The sequence below is a fragment of the Antedon bifida genome, chromosome 3 (assembly GCF_963402885.1).
Source record: "Antedon bifida chromosome 3, ecAntBifi1.1, whole genome shotgun sequence".
NCBI lineage: Eukaryota > Metazoa > Echinodermata > Crinoidea > Comatulida > Antedonidae > Antedon > Antedon bifida.
Genome location: NC_136228.1, coordinates 33,080,647 through 33,097,563, shown reverse-complemented (window position 1 = coordinate 33,097,563; position 16,917 = coordinate 33,080,647). Strand labels below are relative to the sequence as shown.

Here is a 16,917-nt window from a genome sequence, read left to right as displayed (position 1 = left end):
CTTCATAATGCATGAATGAATTTAATGATCCATTTCGTTTACATGATTACCTAAATATGTTTTTTTCATTGGTGCAACCAGGTCGTGTTGGCACTGCAGTAGCCCAACGTGCAAGGGTGTTTGGTTTTAATGTGTTGTTCTATGACCCGTATCTAGCAGATGGTATTGAGAAATCTCTTGGTTTAACTAGAGTCTACACCCTACAGGTTTGTCTACTTTATTCAAATGTAATTTCATCAATAACAATAATAATAATACAACATTTATATAGCGCCCTTTTACAGGGGCGCTTTACATAGCATTATTACCCCGGTCATTTTTTGGATCAAACACGTATGGAAACACACTCCCATTATGCAGTTAGTAATCAGTGCAAAGTTGTGTCTTGATCTAACCGGGTACCCATTTTATATACCTGGGTGGAGAGAGGCAAATGCAAGTAAACTGTCTTGCCTAAGGATACAAGCAATGCGGCGAGAGATGGATTCATCTCACGATCAGTAATCCAGCATCCAACACACTACGCCACACGCCCTCACATGTCAGTCAATCAATCATTCTCCCGGTTCCAACGACTCACTCAATAAAACCTCTCCACTTTCCTTATTATTTATTTGCAATTTTATATATTCTATGCCATATGGTTTCTTGACTTTCATGCTGGGGGTTATAATTGCACATTATAGACACATCCACTTTATACAGGTACAAATATATACCAGAATATTACAGAAATAACCCGTCTTGGACATTTAGTGTTATATTTAGAAAAGTAGATATGTAAACTTTGCGTTACGGACTTTACGGACCTTAGTCTCGGATGAGCATTTACTTAATTGTAAACTTTTAAGTAAGTATGTATATCATTCATCACGTCTAACTTATTTCCCCTTTTTTTTAGGATTTGTTATTCCAGAGTGATTGTGTAACATTACATTGTTCACTAAATGAGCATAATCATCATTTAATAAACGAGTTCACCATTAAACAGATGCGTCAAGGAGCGTTCCTTGTGAACACATCGAGAGGTGGACTGATAGATGAAAATGCCCTTGCTTCTGCACTCAAAGAGGGCAGGATTCGTGCCGCTGCTCTTGACGTACACGAGAACGAGCCGTTTAGTTTCCAGACCGGTCCGTTGAAAGATGCTCCTAATCTGATATGTACCCCGCATTGTTCTTGGTACAGCGAACAGAGCAGCACAGAAGTGAGAGAAAGCGCTGCTGGTGAAGTTCGTAGAGGTATTACTGGCCGTCTTCCACACAGTTTGCGTAATTGTATTAATAAGGAGTATATACACACGCAAGGTAGCGGCGCTCCTTGGCCCGAACCACCGCATCCTGAATTGAACGGATCCGCCGTACCTGCATATTCTCGCTTTACTCCAGCTCCTGTATTAATGCAGCCTGCAGCTCCGCCATCTCAGCCACCGCCCCAACAGGTCGAGAACCACGGGGTTGTACCCGGCGCGTTGAGCGCTGTGGTACCAATGACAATACACTCGGACCAAGCCATAAACGCTGTTAATGCCAAAATCGAAACTGGCGAACAGTAGCGTTAAATGAATGATTAGTGATGAATCGCAAACGTGATTAAAAATTTTCACCAGTCGTTTGGTCAGCTGATTTCTGCATCGTACAATGCGCTGTTCTCTCTCATCCCTCCTTTTAAATACCTTGACGTGTAGTAAGGCACATTATGGATAGACCCTGCCGGGGTCTTTCTGCTTGGCATAAAAACAAATGATTGTTTGATTTCTTGAGCATGCCGACATGTGGGCATGTGTACAGACGGTTGTGTAAATACGCAATTTTTGTTGACAATAAGTTATTGATAAAGAACTAATATTAGCGGAGTGGTAAAAGATTGATTTTTATATTTGTTTGCCACCGGGGACTACTACGTTAAAGGAAGAATTACAGAAACAACACTATTTGTTTGTCGGAAGGGAAGATGAAAGGGCAAAAGATATTTGTATTAAGAAGACCGATGATGCATAGATTTTTCGGGATGATTATTTGTGGTGATTTTGGTGCTGACTGATGTTGAACGCAGCATGTGGCCAGGAGAGAGAGGTTTAGGAGCGACTTCTTACAAAGTCGATGAGAATTCCAGATGTAGAGTAGTCATGCTTCTATAGATAAGCAAAAATGTTTAGATGTTTTTAGGAAGACCAGTTAGCAAAAACCACAAGAATTAGTTTGCTCTTCCGGTTACCAAATAAAGTGATTTGGTTTGTAAACGAAAGTGCTTAAAATATCAATAGTGTGAAATAGATGTTTCAGGTATGATTCAAAATACATGGCTCCTAATGATGCCATGCTTGTATTTCACCGTGCTTTAAATCAGTTTTAACAAACAAAAACAAAATAAAAATTCCATCATGATTACCATTCATGATTACCATTCATGATAGCATGTGAACAATAAATGATTTAAAGAGTTTTGGGTAATACATTTTTGGGCTTACATACCAGATTCTGCGGTGCTTGGCAGAATTTTAAAACCCCACAACTTAAATTAGTTTGCCCTGTATCAATCGATAGGGTAACATATTGTATATGACCTCTGACCCCTTGATTCAATAAGAATAATTAAAATGTTAATGTTACGCTATTGCAACATGTGTACATAATTTGTTGACTGGATACCATGCTTTAAAATTGTTGTGTGAATTTAATACTCTTCCAGTATCCAGTAAACTTCTTACTAATTCGATTAAAATTTCATTTCAAATATGGATATTTATCAAAATTTGCTCCGTTGAATGTCCCTTCAAATGTAGGAATGTTCCGAAATTTTACAAGATTATCAAGATTTAATGTTTCATTATCACTATTCAGTGGTTGAGAATTTATTCTTGCCCAGGGAAGTTTTTTTATTGTATATATTAAACAAAACACTGTTTTGTTATTGAAATATGTTGAGCTTGTTTTTCACCATATCGAACTCATTGTTTAGTTTGAAAAGGTAGGCATACACAATTACGACATACATTTGTCTGACAGGCATGTAGGTAGGGATGACAATGTATGTACTGTATTTAATATATACAGCTCTACTTTTGTGGTTTTTGAATATTCAACCAATCAGAACACAGAGATTTTGCAGACAACACTGTAAAAGCATTAATCAAGATCAGACACATTGAGCATGGCCTAGATCATTATTATTTACTAATTATTTCTAGAAAATCATTGATTTATGGAATATATTTAGCAATCATGCTCTACAAAATTAAAAGCTTAAAGACAAATCAATTGGTGCCAAACTGAGGAGCAAAAGGTATGTTTATAAAGCTAGGCCTAGCTTAGTATCAAATTGATCTAGGCTAGGCCTCTCTAAATTAATGAAAGGGGACTTGGAAGCTGTTTGACCTGCCTGATAAATGTGGTAAGATCTCATAGTGTATGCCTGCCTACAGATTTTTCTTAGATTCAAAATGCAGTCAAGCCAATTAAACAAATGGTTTCAATAGATCAATATGTACATTATTTCAACACAGGTATTTAAAGGATAAAGATTGCATGAAGGCTAATGCGTTTTTTACCCGTTTGTTTCACTGTGCATGCTAATAGTATAAACATCTTATGTATGAAATTATTTATAGCTACCTCAGAGGAACACGTAAATGTTTTAAATAGCCGAAGTATAAGCAGATGGTATATAAAAGGGATTATATTCTTAATGAGCTGGGCTCTGTTCTAACTGTTTTTATACCTGGTGTGATATGTTTCAAATGGATTTATAATTGCAATGTAGCGGGGGGAAAGAGAAGAAGTGGTATGAGTTGGGTGGGTTTGAAAGTTGGAACAGCCTCAAAATTACATTTCAGAATTGTCCAAAACTTTAAAATAAAGTTATGCATTCTTATTAAATGTAGTATTTTGTTTATTAAAATCTTGTAATAATTATTTCTCCATGTTTTGTTCAAGAAAATACCAAAACTAATTTGTGTAAATTAACAAGTTCTTCCAGAAAGGGGTATTAAATTGATTTTCGATTTGTTGTCATCTCCCAAATAATGTAACAATGATTGTATCTTTGTAATATCAATATAGATATCATACCAAACTGTGGCAAATAATTCAACTGATAAGTAAATACAGAAATTCTGTTCGTTGCTACTGTAGATTGTACAGTTTAATTGCATGTTCATAAAATATGTTTATATTTATTATACACGCCCTCTATTTGGATGATATGCAATCGTATTGGTATTCTATGTCTACCAAACAATGCTGTATCGGAAGTTAATTATATTGTGATTATGTAATAACAATAATTTAAGTACATATGCAAAAATGTTTGTTTTACGATTTGAAGTATATATTTCACAGTATAGGGAATATTGTGGCCGAAATCTATTCTATATTGTTTTTTTACTTTGTATCAATTCACTTTGTTTACAAAGAAGTAAATGCTGGATTTCTGGGATTGTATATTCACCATTTTTCTACAAAATATATTCATTACCTTGTTTAATGATGTTTGTATATGTATTCCAGTTGTGTGGGGAAAAAAACCGTTTTAAATGCCTTACGTTAATTGTAAAATTTGCGCGACTTACAAACACCCTTCTCCCGTAATTGTGTAGTTTAGAAAATCTGTTTGTGAAATGAAAAACAAAAAGACAAAAAAATACAGAATTAAAGCATAGTATGTCAAAATTGTGATCTTTGTAAAGAATTTTGAAATTGTTGATTGGAGCAAATATTCTGGAGGTCCAATCTTTGTTCTTTTATGTTACTCCCTTTACCCCCCCCTCCCTCATAATTTGTCATAGGTAACCTAATTAATATTAATTTAATGACTGTTTTCTGTTGTCTTAATTAAGGGGTTTGATTTAATTAGCCTACTATTAACTGTTGAGTTAACAAAACCCTTTGATTATTTTTATCTTTTTTATTTTCTACCATGTTTGCAGTAGTTTCTGTACATCAGGTTAATTTTAGTAGCAAGTAGATAAACTAGATATGATGTTGACACTTTGTAGGTTTTTCAATAAAGCTTCCAAAAATGGTGTTAAAATGTGTTTCTGTGTACACTGTGTTTCTGAAGGTGCCATATGAAGTCCCCTATTAATTATTTGGACTCTTTCATAATGTAGTGTAACTCCAGTATACCATACCCAGTGGTGTAATGGCTATGAGCGCTCACTGGCTAAACCCAGGGGCCCCGGAGCTTATGGGGAAAATGAGCAGTGCCCAGAGGGAAAAAGTGGGCCTTAAAATATGCTGAAAAGGCTAAAAACACCAGAGGCCTCAAGCGTTGGAACTTGGAGGGCCACTTATGTTTCCTAAACCAGAGGCCTACAGTACCTCTCATAAAGCAAAATATATATTTTTTAATTTTTTGTTTGTCTTTAGGCACATGTGGCCAATGATTACCAATAGTAAATTACTGTCCTGTCAGATAGTCCCTGATACAGGGGCTATTTTGTGAACCAATTCACCGGGGTAACACCCTACTTGTCTTGAATGCTGAACTGGTTCTTTAAAGTGTACACTGGACCTACCAGTTTCACCATAAAAACTAGGAGCGTGTTGGCCTCGAACCTACGTCAATGTTGTTGGCTCTTCCGCCTTATTTAAAAAAAAAAACTACCTTCATATACAAAATACAAAGGATTATATTGTATCTCTGTTGTAAGACACTGGGTAGGTCCCCTATTCATGGGACTCTTCCATGAATGTAGGTTTTCAAACAGCAAAATAGAATAGATGTGTAGAGATTATAAAAAGGCACTAAACTTGTATATAACAATCAAACTTTTTGTCAAACTAGTTTGGTAGTGTAGACAGAGCTTAAGGCACTGGATAGGTATCATATGCGACTACATATCAAGGAAATGTCTGTGCAAGTCCAAGGTAAAACAAAAATACAACTTTTTTTAATGTAAAGTGTCTTTATTGTACTGTTACAAACTTGAATAAAACAAGATATGTTTACTATACATATCTATAAATACAATACATGATTTGTTTTGGAAAAGTTCCAACTTGGCAAAATGAAATATCAGAAGTGATCAAACCATAAAGGGGCGGTGGGACTGAATTATCAGAGGGTCTCCTCCAACTGCAATCACAGAGAGCAAGATAAGCTGTGGCCAGACAGCTGTGGAGGGCCAAAACATGTAGAGGCCGGGGGATACCCTACAGGGTCACACCCTACAGGGTCACAATTTGTACACCTGGCCTCAGTGTCTATGTGAATTTTCCATCCATAATTTCCAATTCACAACTATTGAATATTTTAGACATCTTCATAAGCACTGTACTACCTAGCATTTTCTTCTTTTACTTGAAACCCCTCTTCCTCATCTGTAACATTATCTTCATTTTTTGCAGTTTCCTCTGCCATTGTTTCTGTTGTGTCTATATTTTGTTTGTCTGCCGAATTAGTAGGTATTTCCAATGCTTTAGAGTCTGTATCTGATTTCTCTTCCATCTAGAATATTTTAAACACATACACATTTATTTACAAGCAATTTGCTTTGTTGAAAACTATTCCTAAAGCTCTGTCTACACTATCAAACTTTATGTGATGTGCCCATATATGGACATGATGATGTCATATCACTCCCATATTTGGGCAGATCAAATTAGTTTGATAGTGTAGATAGAGCTTTACACCATTCAGGTTGTGATATTAAAATAGAGGGCACAGCAATTTTTTAAAGAAATACCAACCAACCAATAGAGAGCACTACAATTATTTTATAAAACAAATGACCACCAAACAATAGAGGGCAATATTTAAATAAAGTTGGCGGGTATACCATGGATGTGTGAACTTCTTGCAAGTCTTTCTTAGCCTTTATCAGCTTTCCCCCTAACGATGTGTTTGCATAACTGTGATATAGTAGTGTGCCTAGCCATGTCATCATACTAGTATAAAACTATTAAGAAAAACAATATTTGTCAGATGTGCCTGAGCAAAAATGATCATAGTTGCTTTTTGGTATTTTAAAAATGTTTTGTTTATTTCATATGCATCCAACAGCGAGTAACTCGCCAATTAAAGGATGGATAAACTATTTAATAAGTTATCATGCTCATTTTAGGCTTAGGGTGAGTCATGAGTTACAACACTGGCACTAGGTCAGGATTGAACCCCGGACCTTGGGATTGAAAGGCAAGCATGTTAACCACCAAGCTACAGCTCCACTAAAAATAATAGACAAATAGAAATATTGTATGAAGGATACGTGTTCTCGGCCTTCTCTGTTGATATAATTGTTGGATAGATGAAATCTCTTTTAAAGGCTTCTACTTTATCCTGAAATTATCAAAGAAAAGTCAACAAAATATTTATTAGAAAATAAGATGATATAAAAATTGCATGTTCAACATTCGCATCCTCCTCTCAATGTAGGCTGTAAATGTAGACTCTCTGCCCATGTCCTTAATCCTAAAGGCCAATTTACACAGACGAGCGGTAATGGTAATACAAATATAGAATCTATGTTAATCCTTATGACCATTTACACACAACGCGGAGCGGGCAGGCGGTTTCCGCTCAGAATAAACCATGGAATTGCACTTAAAAATAAATAATTTGTTAAACATACCTTACTCTCGTCCCATGTCAAAGCTTCATGCATTCCATCGCTTCCCCATTTTTCATTATAATGATCATAGTGCACCTGTAGTTTTAATAAAAAAATAAACTCATTAAAAAAATACTGTCATCCGATAGTTTTGTTAGCTTATAGTCATTTGAATCAAAGTTATGCAAAGCAGAATTAGATTTATAGTAAAATGTACATGAATTTTTAAATTTGTTATTTATTTATACTGGGTAACCTCTTCAGTCAAAGACTGGTCTCCCAGAGGGCCCAGATATGATCAGTGGCTGTGTTTGTGTGTACTAGTACACTGGGGTAACCCCATACTCGTCTTGAAAGATGTACTAGGTTCTTTAAAGTGCAGATGAGCTAGATTTGTACACTGGACCTACGGTTTATAGTTCTATCCGAAAATACTTGTTCTACCACCAGAACCATGGAATGAGTGAGCCTTGAATCCTTGCCGATGTTATGGCTATGTAATTACGGTTCGACTGTCTTAACCGCTCGGCCACTCACTCACGCATTCATGTAACGTCAGTTTGTGGGATGAAAACTAGTAGTAACCACGTTAACACACTCCTTAGATTTGACGTAAAAAAGGTTCAAATCTGTAAAATTATATTTCGCAGATTTTAGTGTATGGACTGGACTGGAAATAATACTCACACTTTCAAGGACTAGCCCAAGACCTGGAGCCTTTGGAATGTCTAACTTATCTTCTTCAAAGGCCTTGTTTATTACTGATTCATGTGCCAGGCCTCTCACCACAGCTAGTATTAAGCCTGTCAAAGATAAATGGTGTTATAACATATAACCAACAGTAAAAAGACTGTTCTAAAATTTAAAATTCTCCTATCTAACTGAACACCACTTAAGGGGTTAAATGTGTATTGACTTAAGTGAAATACATAGTATTTGAGGGAAATATCTCACCTAAAAAATATCTTTCATGTTTGTAGTTTGTACAACTATTTCGTCATAAGATGCATTTATTCTACTATATATACTACTGCAATCAAGATTTATTTTTCTGACTATTGATGGGTGAATAATATTAAAATATTAGGTTCAATAGCAACATATTCTTTAATATAGATTATTTAACCCATGACCTCACAATATGATGGTGAATAAGAATAACATCATCAGGAATCCTCTTAGACTTACCAACCATCTTTCTGATTTGATGAAGCATAAAGCTTTGACCTCTGACCTTTAAGATCGAGAACTCCAATCCATCTTGTATGAATGGTTTGCTGCATGAGAAATCTTTTATATAACGAAAAGCACTTGGGTCGTTGAATTTTCTGTGGGAAATAACAAATATTTATATATACACAGTTTTTTTATCAGTGATTTTTTTGACTTATTATATTTTAATAAATTATATTAACTTACTTGCCCGATGTAAAATTATGAAAATTCTTTGAACCATGATAATATTTCAGTAAACTGTTTACTCTGTCAATAGTTTCATCTGCAATATAAACAATATAAGTTATAGTCAATTACAGTGTGTATATAGATAGAAACGTTTAATTTCTGCTATTTCAAACTTAACCCCTAAGCACCCCTGGCAAATTCTAAGGTACAATCCAACACCACTTGCATACAATTGTCGAGCGAATGGTTTTAAACAAGCAGCCTAGGAGAAATCGTACGATCAATCCTTGTGACCATCACGCAAAGCATAGGTCACAAAAACTAAAAGAAAGTAAAACACCTACCATTTGATCTATACGCTTCTACAACGATCTCTTCTGCTGGTGAGAACGCAAAGGTTGGGCAAACATAAATATATGTTCGCATTCCACACTCTCGTCGAGAATCAAATCTACCCATTGTTCTCTTGATATCTAGACATTCAAACAATAAGAAAATGGTTTACCTTTGACCCGAAATGCATCGGTAGTGAATTGTTCGATGGGCTGGAAAGCGAATGTAGGAGTCATGTATGAATATGTACGGTAGTCGCAGCGATTTTTACTGTCGAAACTGTTGATCACTCGTTTATAATCTATGACGAAAAAAATATGAATTATGATAACTTGTAATATTGTTTAATGTATTGAATTTCATTTTTTTAAAGAGTGACCACATTAACAATTTTGTTTAAAAAGGCACTGAAATCGCGCAATGCCTATAATATTGAAATTTATAGGCCAGCTAAAGGTTGTCAGGTATTAGGATAGTTGACTGTACTCACTACAGTATATTCATTAAGTAATGTATTGGATGAGATGATGATGGATGATGTCCAGAGTGGTAACAACACAACATACTATTACATACATTGTTGGTTATTGCATAGGTTGCAGTTTGTCCAGAATTCAAATGGACTTTCTATTTCAATAACCTAATTTTAATCTCCAATACCAACAACACAGAGAAACATAGAGCAGTCGTCTAAAGTGGTGGTAGTCACTGAACCATGATAGACCATAGGTTTCCTTTGGTCCATGGTTTGAATCCTATCTCCGCTTTCCATGTATTCCAACTTGCAAGTTGGAACATGTATATAGCCCACCCACCGTCTTTCGGATGAGATGTTAAGCAGTTGGTCCCATATGCAACATTACTTTATGTGCACATTAAAAAAAGTAGTACACTCTTCGAAAAAAAAGTAGATCCCCGGTGTCCTGCCCAATTCACCACCAGAAGGACCCCACCGGAGACAAGTCTACGGACTTAGTGAGCTATCCTTGGTGTGTAGCACCAAAATAACAACAACACCACATACTATACTGTACTTACCCATTACACGAATTTGATCCGGTAAGTGTTGATTAATTCTATCAACAACGTCATCTAATAGAAACATCTTCATGGACACAACTTGGCCCGCAGCTGAAACTCCTTTATCTGTTCTTGCGCACCGTTGGAATGACATTTTACCAAGATGTTCTGCCATGCTCTCTGTCACTGCTTCTGCCTTTGTCATTGCTTTAAAAAGCTCATCCTCTATCGTTTTAAACCCTTTATTACTATACATGGTAGAAGGGTACACAAACATATAATAAATTAAAATATTAGAATATTGGTCACATTTATCACGTTGTAACATCTTCATGTTACGAAAAGAAATGACAGTGGTACGTTGGGACGTTCCCACATGAGGGCTTGGTTGCGGACTAGTCCATTATAGTCCAGGAGACTTGTCATATCCAAGCCCCCCTCGGGAGAGCACAGACTACTGCCGGTTTATCCATGTAAGCTAGGCACGAAATAGACATTCAAATATTAGTCACATGTTTTGACCTACTCAAATGTATATTGTACTTTATATAATTCGGGAGTTCTGAAGTGGGATACAAACTTATGACCTTCAGATCACTAGCCTGGCGTTCACACCTCAAGACCACCAAGAATTAGATAGATTGTTTACTTACAATTGCATACCCTTGTAGCCAACTCCAGAATAACTCATTAGAATAGCCACTTTCCTTTTCATGTGTTTCTTTGTTTCATTTGTAGATTGCGTCCCATCCTATAAATAAAAATCAAGACAATACATATATATATCTGTGGTAATACCGTATATATGGCTCTGTGGTTGAATGGTACGATAATCGCCCTGTAAGCGAGAAGTCGCAGATTCGAATCCCGCCAGAGAAATTTTTTCGGAACAATACGGAACTTTCGCTGATGAGCTATGCGATTATGAGATCATAAAGGTATTACATACCAAAATTAAATTGTATATATTCTGTGGGTATTTTATATTCAAGGAACATGGACTTATGACATGGAGACTATTTCAGCGCATAGAGACTATTTGTATTTTGCGCTATATATATATATAAATTAAAATGTCCTACTGACTAATGACTAACTATAATTAGCTTCCTCAACTTAAATGCATAGATGGATGCTTAGCTTCCTCAACTTAAATGCATAGATGGATGCTTAGCTTCCTCAACTTAAATGCATAGATGCTTTGTTATTATATATAATAATATATACCACAGTATACAATGTTCTTAATAGTTAGTACAATACAAAGTAAGTTATTGTAATGTTATTTTAACAGGATATGCCATTTACATGTGAAGGTATCACACCTGATATTATCATCAACCCTCACGCTATTCCTAGTCGAATGACCATCGGTCATTTAATCGAGTGTCTTCAAGGAAAGGTGTCGGCCAATAAAGGCGAGATTGGTGATGCCACGCCCTTCAACGACTCCGTCAACGTACAGAAGATTTCTACACTGTTGAATGACTATGGGTATCATCTCAGAGGCTATGAGGTAACTAGTTTGTGAAACCTAGACTTAAGCTCTGTTTATACTATCAAACTTTATGTGTCAACAATATGTGATGTGCCCATATATGGACATGGACAACCATTAACTATTATCAAAATAGTAAAAATAATCCAAACATTTCTTTCAGTTCATTCAGATTTTACCAACCTCAGTTTTTTGTTTTTTTACATCAACCTCTTCATTCTTTTCCTCTGCTGGCCTTTTTGCAGACACTTTATCTACATCAATGACCTCTGACATTTTTGTTACAGATGGCAATATCTTAAACTGCTGCAGTAACTTTTGAACCTTTCGAAGCATCGACAACTTGTCACTCCAAGACTGTTTATATGTTCACAATGTTTTCTCCACCTAAAAAGTGTAGAAATTATACAATTTTTTATTCTATCCCAGTCAGATTTTTCACTATGAGGCACTCAAGATTTAGGATGTCTCTGTATACAGGAAATATGTGTAGTGTGTTTTTGGTCCACCAAAACTGTGAGGAACTAAATGAGGAATCAAATTACAATGTTCGTGTATGTGCACAGCTAGTTTCTAGGTTGTCAACAATTAAAAACTCCCTTATGTCTACTAAATTCTTCAGTGAGCTGCTCATAATGCGTAATTCCCACTAGCGACGCAACACAATGACGTAACGCAAGCGATGAATTATTCAAACTGTCGCTTGTCATTGGTCAACTCGCTTGTGTTGCGTCTACGTTGTTGCGTCCTAGTGGGAACCAAGCTTTAAAAATCATTATCATCATCATAGTCTAATCATCAATCAGTATCATCATCATTGGTACAGAATAATCATCATAGTCTTTATTATTATTATCATCAGCAGAACATCTTCAATGATAAACTTTTCCATTCTGTATTATCCTTTATAATATCAAGTTCAACGTTAGAACGGTAGTTGATTTCATGGTCAATATTAACAAATTTTATTAAGCTCATCAGAATTGCAAGCTAATCAGTCATTGTCAGAATTATTATCATCATCAAATATATAACAAATATACATAATTCATATTTTCCACTTGTAAATTGTAATCTGTACAAAAGGCCTATTAAAGGAAAGGAACAACCTAATATTTTACCTAACTATTATAAAAGTAACCCTACCAACTTAATATTCAGAACAATTTATGTTTAAATCGGATTTGTAGTTTTCTAGTAAACAGGATTTTAAAGCTGTTTTCAAGACATTTGAAAATCGCCATCTTGTGCTCATGGCAGCCTGTTTGTGACGTCAGATACGGCCGACGAACATTTTAAGATTCGCGGTTGCATTCGGCGCTTCCATTGGCTAAGCGAATCCGCTAATATGATTGGCTAATAACGCGACATGCGGTCATGCAGGACGGCGATGACACGGTATGAGCATGCGCTGACTTGGTAAACAAACCTTCGATCGATCTTTTCTTCTGCAAGCCAATTCGTAAATCTTTCAGCTATTGTTAATCTATTGTTACTTTTATTGCCTAGCTGTTTCAAACGGGATTTGGTAGGGGAATTAACTGACAAACCTTCCAAACGGAGGCTGTTGGTTGACGATGCAGTGTCTACTTTATTTTTGTTCAACACGAGTTCTAGGCCTAGTGTAAGGCATACAGTACAGATACACTGGCCGCAAGTACACCATTCTTCGACGGCTTGTTATGCTCGAGAATGTTCTTTTTTCCTCATCAGCACGATGCAAAACTAACTCTCTTTCTATATATTCTGGTTCCAAATTTTCTGAATTATAAAAACTCCAAGCCATATTCCGAAAATATTAAGTATGCTAGGCTATTTAATTGATTTTATTTATGGTTATATCCCGCACTTCCATATTGAAATCCATTGAAATACTGTACTAAGACGATGGATGCTTTGATTTGCTTGAATGCGTCCACCTAATCTGACGTCACATAATTGCTCTTAACCTGTCAAAATGGCGCTGTTCAATTTCCGATATGTTGTCGTTTAAAAGTCTATTTTTTAACTAAATTGCTTACTATTGTACCTTGAACCATTGTAATCATGTTTTTATTACATTTATCTATAAGCATAGTGGCACATTTAGCCCAGGGTGTTCCTTTCCTTTAATACAATGCTACAAAGCAAAAAAAGTATTTGAAAAATTATCGCAAATTTACAAAAATGTTTTGCATAATCAAAAAATGTAACATCAAAATTACTTGATCATTGAAGATAAATAAAAATTGCAAGAACTTTTTAGTTTTAAATTTAAGTACTTTCAACTTTTTTGAGGTTTAAAGCCCAGAATATAAACCAATTTGGAAATACCACCAGAGCTGCTAGACCTAAATTCCAGCCACTATGAAGATAACTGTCAGTAACAACAGCAAACAGACCCTCTTGCCAAAGGCTGGTAGCAGAAACTAGCAACTGCCCTATGCTTGTAAAGTTATCAACTAAAAGGCAATATCCAACAAGCCCAAAATACACTAAAAAGGGAGGGCAGACACAGAGCAACAAAACTGCTTGCAAAAGAGAAAAAATTCTTCTTTTTCGCGGTCTAATTAATACATACACTGGTGTAATAACAACAGACAGAAAATAGCCCAATGCAAAATTTGTTAAGGAGATTGTTGAAATGGTTATTGCATGCCAAATAAGCCCAAAACATTTTAATAACTGCCATTCACACTTTCTACTTTGTCCTTGCACGATCCTATGCCAGCTGCGGCCGCTAAGGATCGGGAGAAAAGCTGAGCCAGTGTAAAATGCAACCACACCGAGCGGAACTGCATCTATAGGGCTAAGACCAAACAAGCTACTGTATTTACTAACAAATAGCACAGGGCTATAATGCAATAACATTCCTGTGATGTATGCACCGATAATGATCGGTACGATAGAACTAAAGGGCCTAGATTTTCTAATATTTAGTTTGCTTTCTTTGGAATCTTCTTCTTGCTTGCTTTCATCATCTAGAGAGTCTCCACATGCAATCCACATAGCTAGACCATGTAGTACGGAAGGAACAATAACCAGTCCAAACGGCGGCATGTAAAGTCCAATCGATATGTATCTATGCGTTCCCGCGAGAAAGTAGAAAAAGAAAGACTGATGAAATCTTTCAAGGAGATTATTCAGACTGCGAAATATTCCTTCTAAAACTCTTCCCATTGCTCGGAAGTTCCGACCAGACTTTACTGGAGACATCTTGGTGTGAAGAGTAACAGCTTCTACACGGTATTTGAGAAAGAGGCCATGAATACCTCGTGGCCTGCCTGTAGCTTGGTAAGCTAGATTCTTAATCATAGTGTCTAAACTATCTTTGAATCCTTCCAATTGATTCTGTCTACTATATTTTGCATCATGGTTGCCTTGAAAGGTAACTGGGATGCCTTCACGTCCACAGAGATTCACAACTAAGTTAAACAGATCCAGATTTGGTAACTGCCCATTCATTCCTTCAATCCGGATATCCAAAGAGTCTATAAATTCTGATCCGTGCTCTAGGTTAATTGCTCCCATAACAGGGCCACTGCGACCAAACATCGGCGATGACTGAATGTACTCTGACGGCAGACTATAGTAAGATGTCAGCCAGGCTTCCATGCCGATGTACTCCTGATCAACGACAACAAATATAACATCCTTAGACCAGTAGGTATACTCTCTGAAAAACTTGGCCAACCCAAGCATCATGGCTATACCATGATTAGTGCCGCCGTATTTATGCTCAGCTACCCTGCCGCGGTACGGCACGGTAACAACAACCGCTTCGGTACTCGCTATGCGTGGAGCTCTTAAAATTCCATACACATTTATTCCTTCAACAGTTTTTATATTACGTCTATTTTTTCCGTATCGTTCAAGGAATGGATGGTTTGATGTGAAATTCTGATGATAAACCTCAAGCCCAATTTCAGAAAACTTTTCAGACAGCCAATCAACAGGAAGCGAATCCTGCTTTTTAACAAGTTCAAGAAGTTCATTTGTATAACTTTTTACATTTTTGTCAGTCAAAAATTCTCGTTCCACTAATCCAGGTAGAAGAGCATTCTCCGAGAAATAAGTTCGAGCGTTGAGTGACGGGTGGGCCAACGCCAAGAAGTATGCGATTCCGATTACGTAACAAGCAACGCTCAGCTTCCGGTGGTATTTGATGATGATGTCTGCAAGCTTGGCATGCGTTTTTGTGTTACTCATTAAGCCCATCGTGTAGAAATCGAAGACTGGAGTCAATAAGAAATACTAAGCACGTCGTCTGCAAACATCAAAAGAAAGAATAATTTCAAAATAACCAAACTATAAAAACCGATACTACAGGCAATCAATACTAAAGGCCATAAAAATTTCAAATGAACAAACAGTTGACTACAATCTTTGTTAACCATAATCTCACGGAATATACAGAACACACATTTGAATTATCAGAAATACATGGAGATGAATAGGACACATAATTCATACGTAGACTAGCCCCATGAACACGTCACCAGGTCAGCCAGGCAGAGAATCACGCAGCCCCTGGGGCCATAGCCTCATCACTACCCCACTAAGCCATCCAGATCGTTTATCTTAACCGGTATTTACTGTAAGCATTTTAACCAACCAATCAGAACTGTGTTGACATCGTTCCTCTATTCGTAATTATTGAACATGGAATAAGCAAAATTCTTGAACAGTGTGTGAGAAACATTAAAATAAATGTCTGCAAAATTATCAATTTATTCTCCTCATGAAAGTAGTCGAAATACAAGAGAGGTGCGAAACGGAACTAGCCCCAAACTTTCTTTAGTAGTACTACCCCCCCGAACCTGTGGCACATAGGCTAGTCACAAACTGGGGACTAGAGGCTAGTAGAACCTTACTAAAAAAAGAAAGTCTAGGCCTAGGCCTAGCTAGAGGTAGCCTATTTGTAGCCTAGCTGGCTAGTAAAACTAAATATCTATATAATTTACACTAGATATTTTTCGAATAATGATATTATAATTAATTGCACGAACATAGAACTAGGCCTAAATGTAAAGAAAAGTAATAAATAATAGTAAAAAGCAAACATACCTTCACCTCCAGTGACCTCACCACAAAAAGAACCTAATCAACTAAAAACATGTGGAATGTCGCC

General features: G+C 36.4%; 3 protein-coding genes across 8 annotated transcripts in view; 2 read left to right on the top strand and 1 right to left on the bottom strand.

Moving 5' to 3' along the window:
* Positions 1 to 5,031, top strand: part of LOC144837775 (C-terminal-binding protein 1-like) — a 66,184-nt gene extending 61,153 nt beyond the window's left edge. For all 4 annotated transcript variants that reach the window (XM_078693024.1, XM_078693023.1, XM_078693025.1 and 1 more), the window contains 2 exons: positions 82 to 206; positions 902 to 5,031. In XM_078693024.1, coding sequence (XP_078549150.1) covers positions 82 to 206; positions 902 to 1,555 — 779 coding nt within the window. In that variant the 3' untranslated portion in view covers positions 1,556 to 5,031. The remainder of the gene's footprint in view (positions 1 to 81; positions 207 to 901) is intronic.
* The window catches only part of LOC144837772 (transcription termination factor 2-like), a 165,335-nt gene that overhangs the window by 125,097 nt on the left and 23,321 nt on the right, over positions 1 to 16,917 (top strand). The gene's annotated exons all lie outside the window — the stretch shown is intronic.
* Positions 5,889 to 16,891, bottom strand: LOC144837774 (pseudouridylate synthase 1 homolog). Of its 3 annotated transcripts, none has more exons than XM_078693021.1 (12): positions 16,854 to 16,891; positions 11,991 to 12,194; positions 10,963 to 11,060; positions 10,328 to 10,557; positions 9,462 to 9,590; positions 8,972 to 9,050; positions 8,741 to 8,880; positions 8,240 to 8,355; positions 7,574 to 7,648; positions 7,211 to 7,281; positions 6,782 to 6,890; positions 5,889 to 6,450 (listed from the first exon to the last, which is right to left on the bottom strand). In XM_078693021.1, exons 2-12 carry the CDS (start codon positions 12,141 to 12,143, stop codon positions 6,280 to 6,282), a joined length of 1,371 nt encoding a protein of 456 aa, XP_078549147.1. In that variant the 5' UTR covers positions 12,144 to 12,194; positions 16,854 to 16,891; the 3' UTR covers positions 5,889 to 6,279. The 3 variants fall into 3 exon arrangements, with proteins under 3 accessions (XP_078549147.1, XP_078549148.1, XP_078549146.1); XM_078693022.1 differs by lacking the exon at positions 9,462 to 9,590 and adding an exon at positions 9,301 to 9,429; XM_078693020.1 differs by lacking the exons at positions 5,889 to 6,450; positions 6,782 to 6,890; positions 7,211 to 7,281; ... (6 more) ...; positions 10,963 to 11,060; positions 11,991 to 12,194 and adding an exon at positions 12,749 to 16,053 and having other exon boundaries at positions 16,854 to 16,886.

Coding starts and splice junctions, on each gene's coding strand:
- LOC144837774 (XM_078693020.1), bottom strand. CDS start 16,004: ATGGGCTTAATGAGTAACACAAAAACGCATGCCAAGCTTGCAGACATC.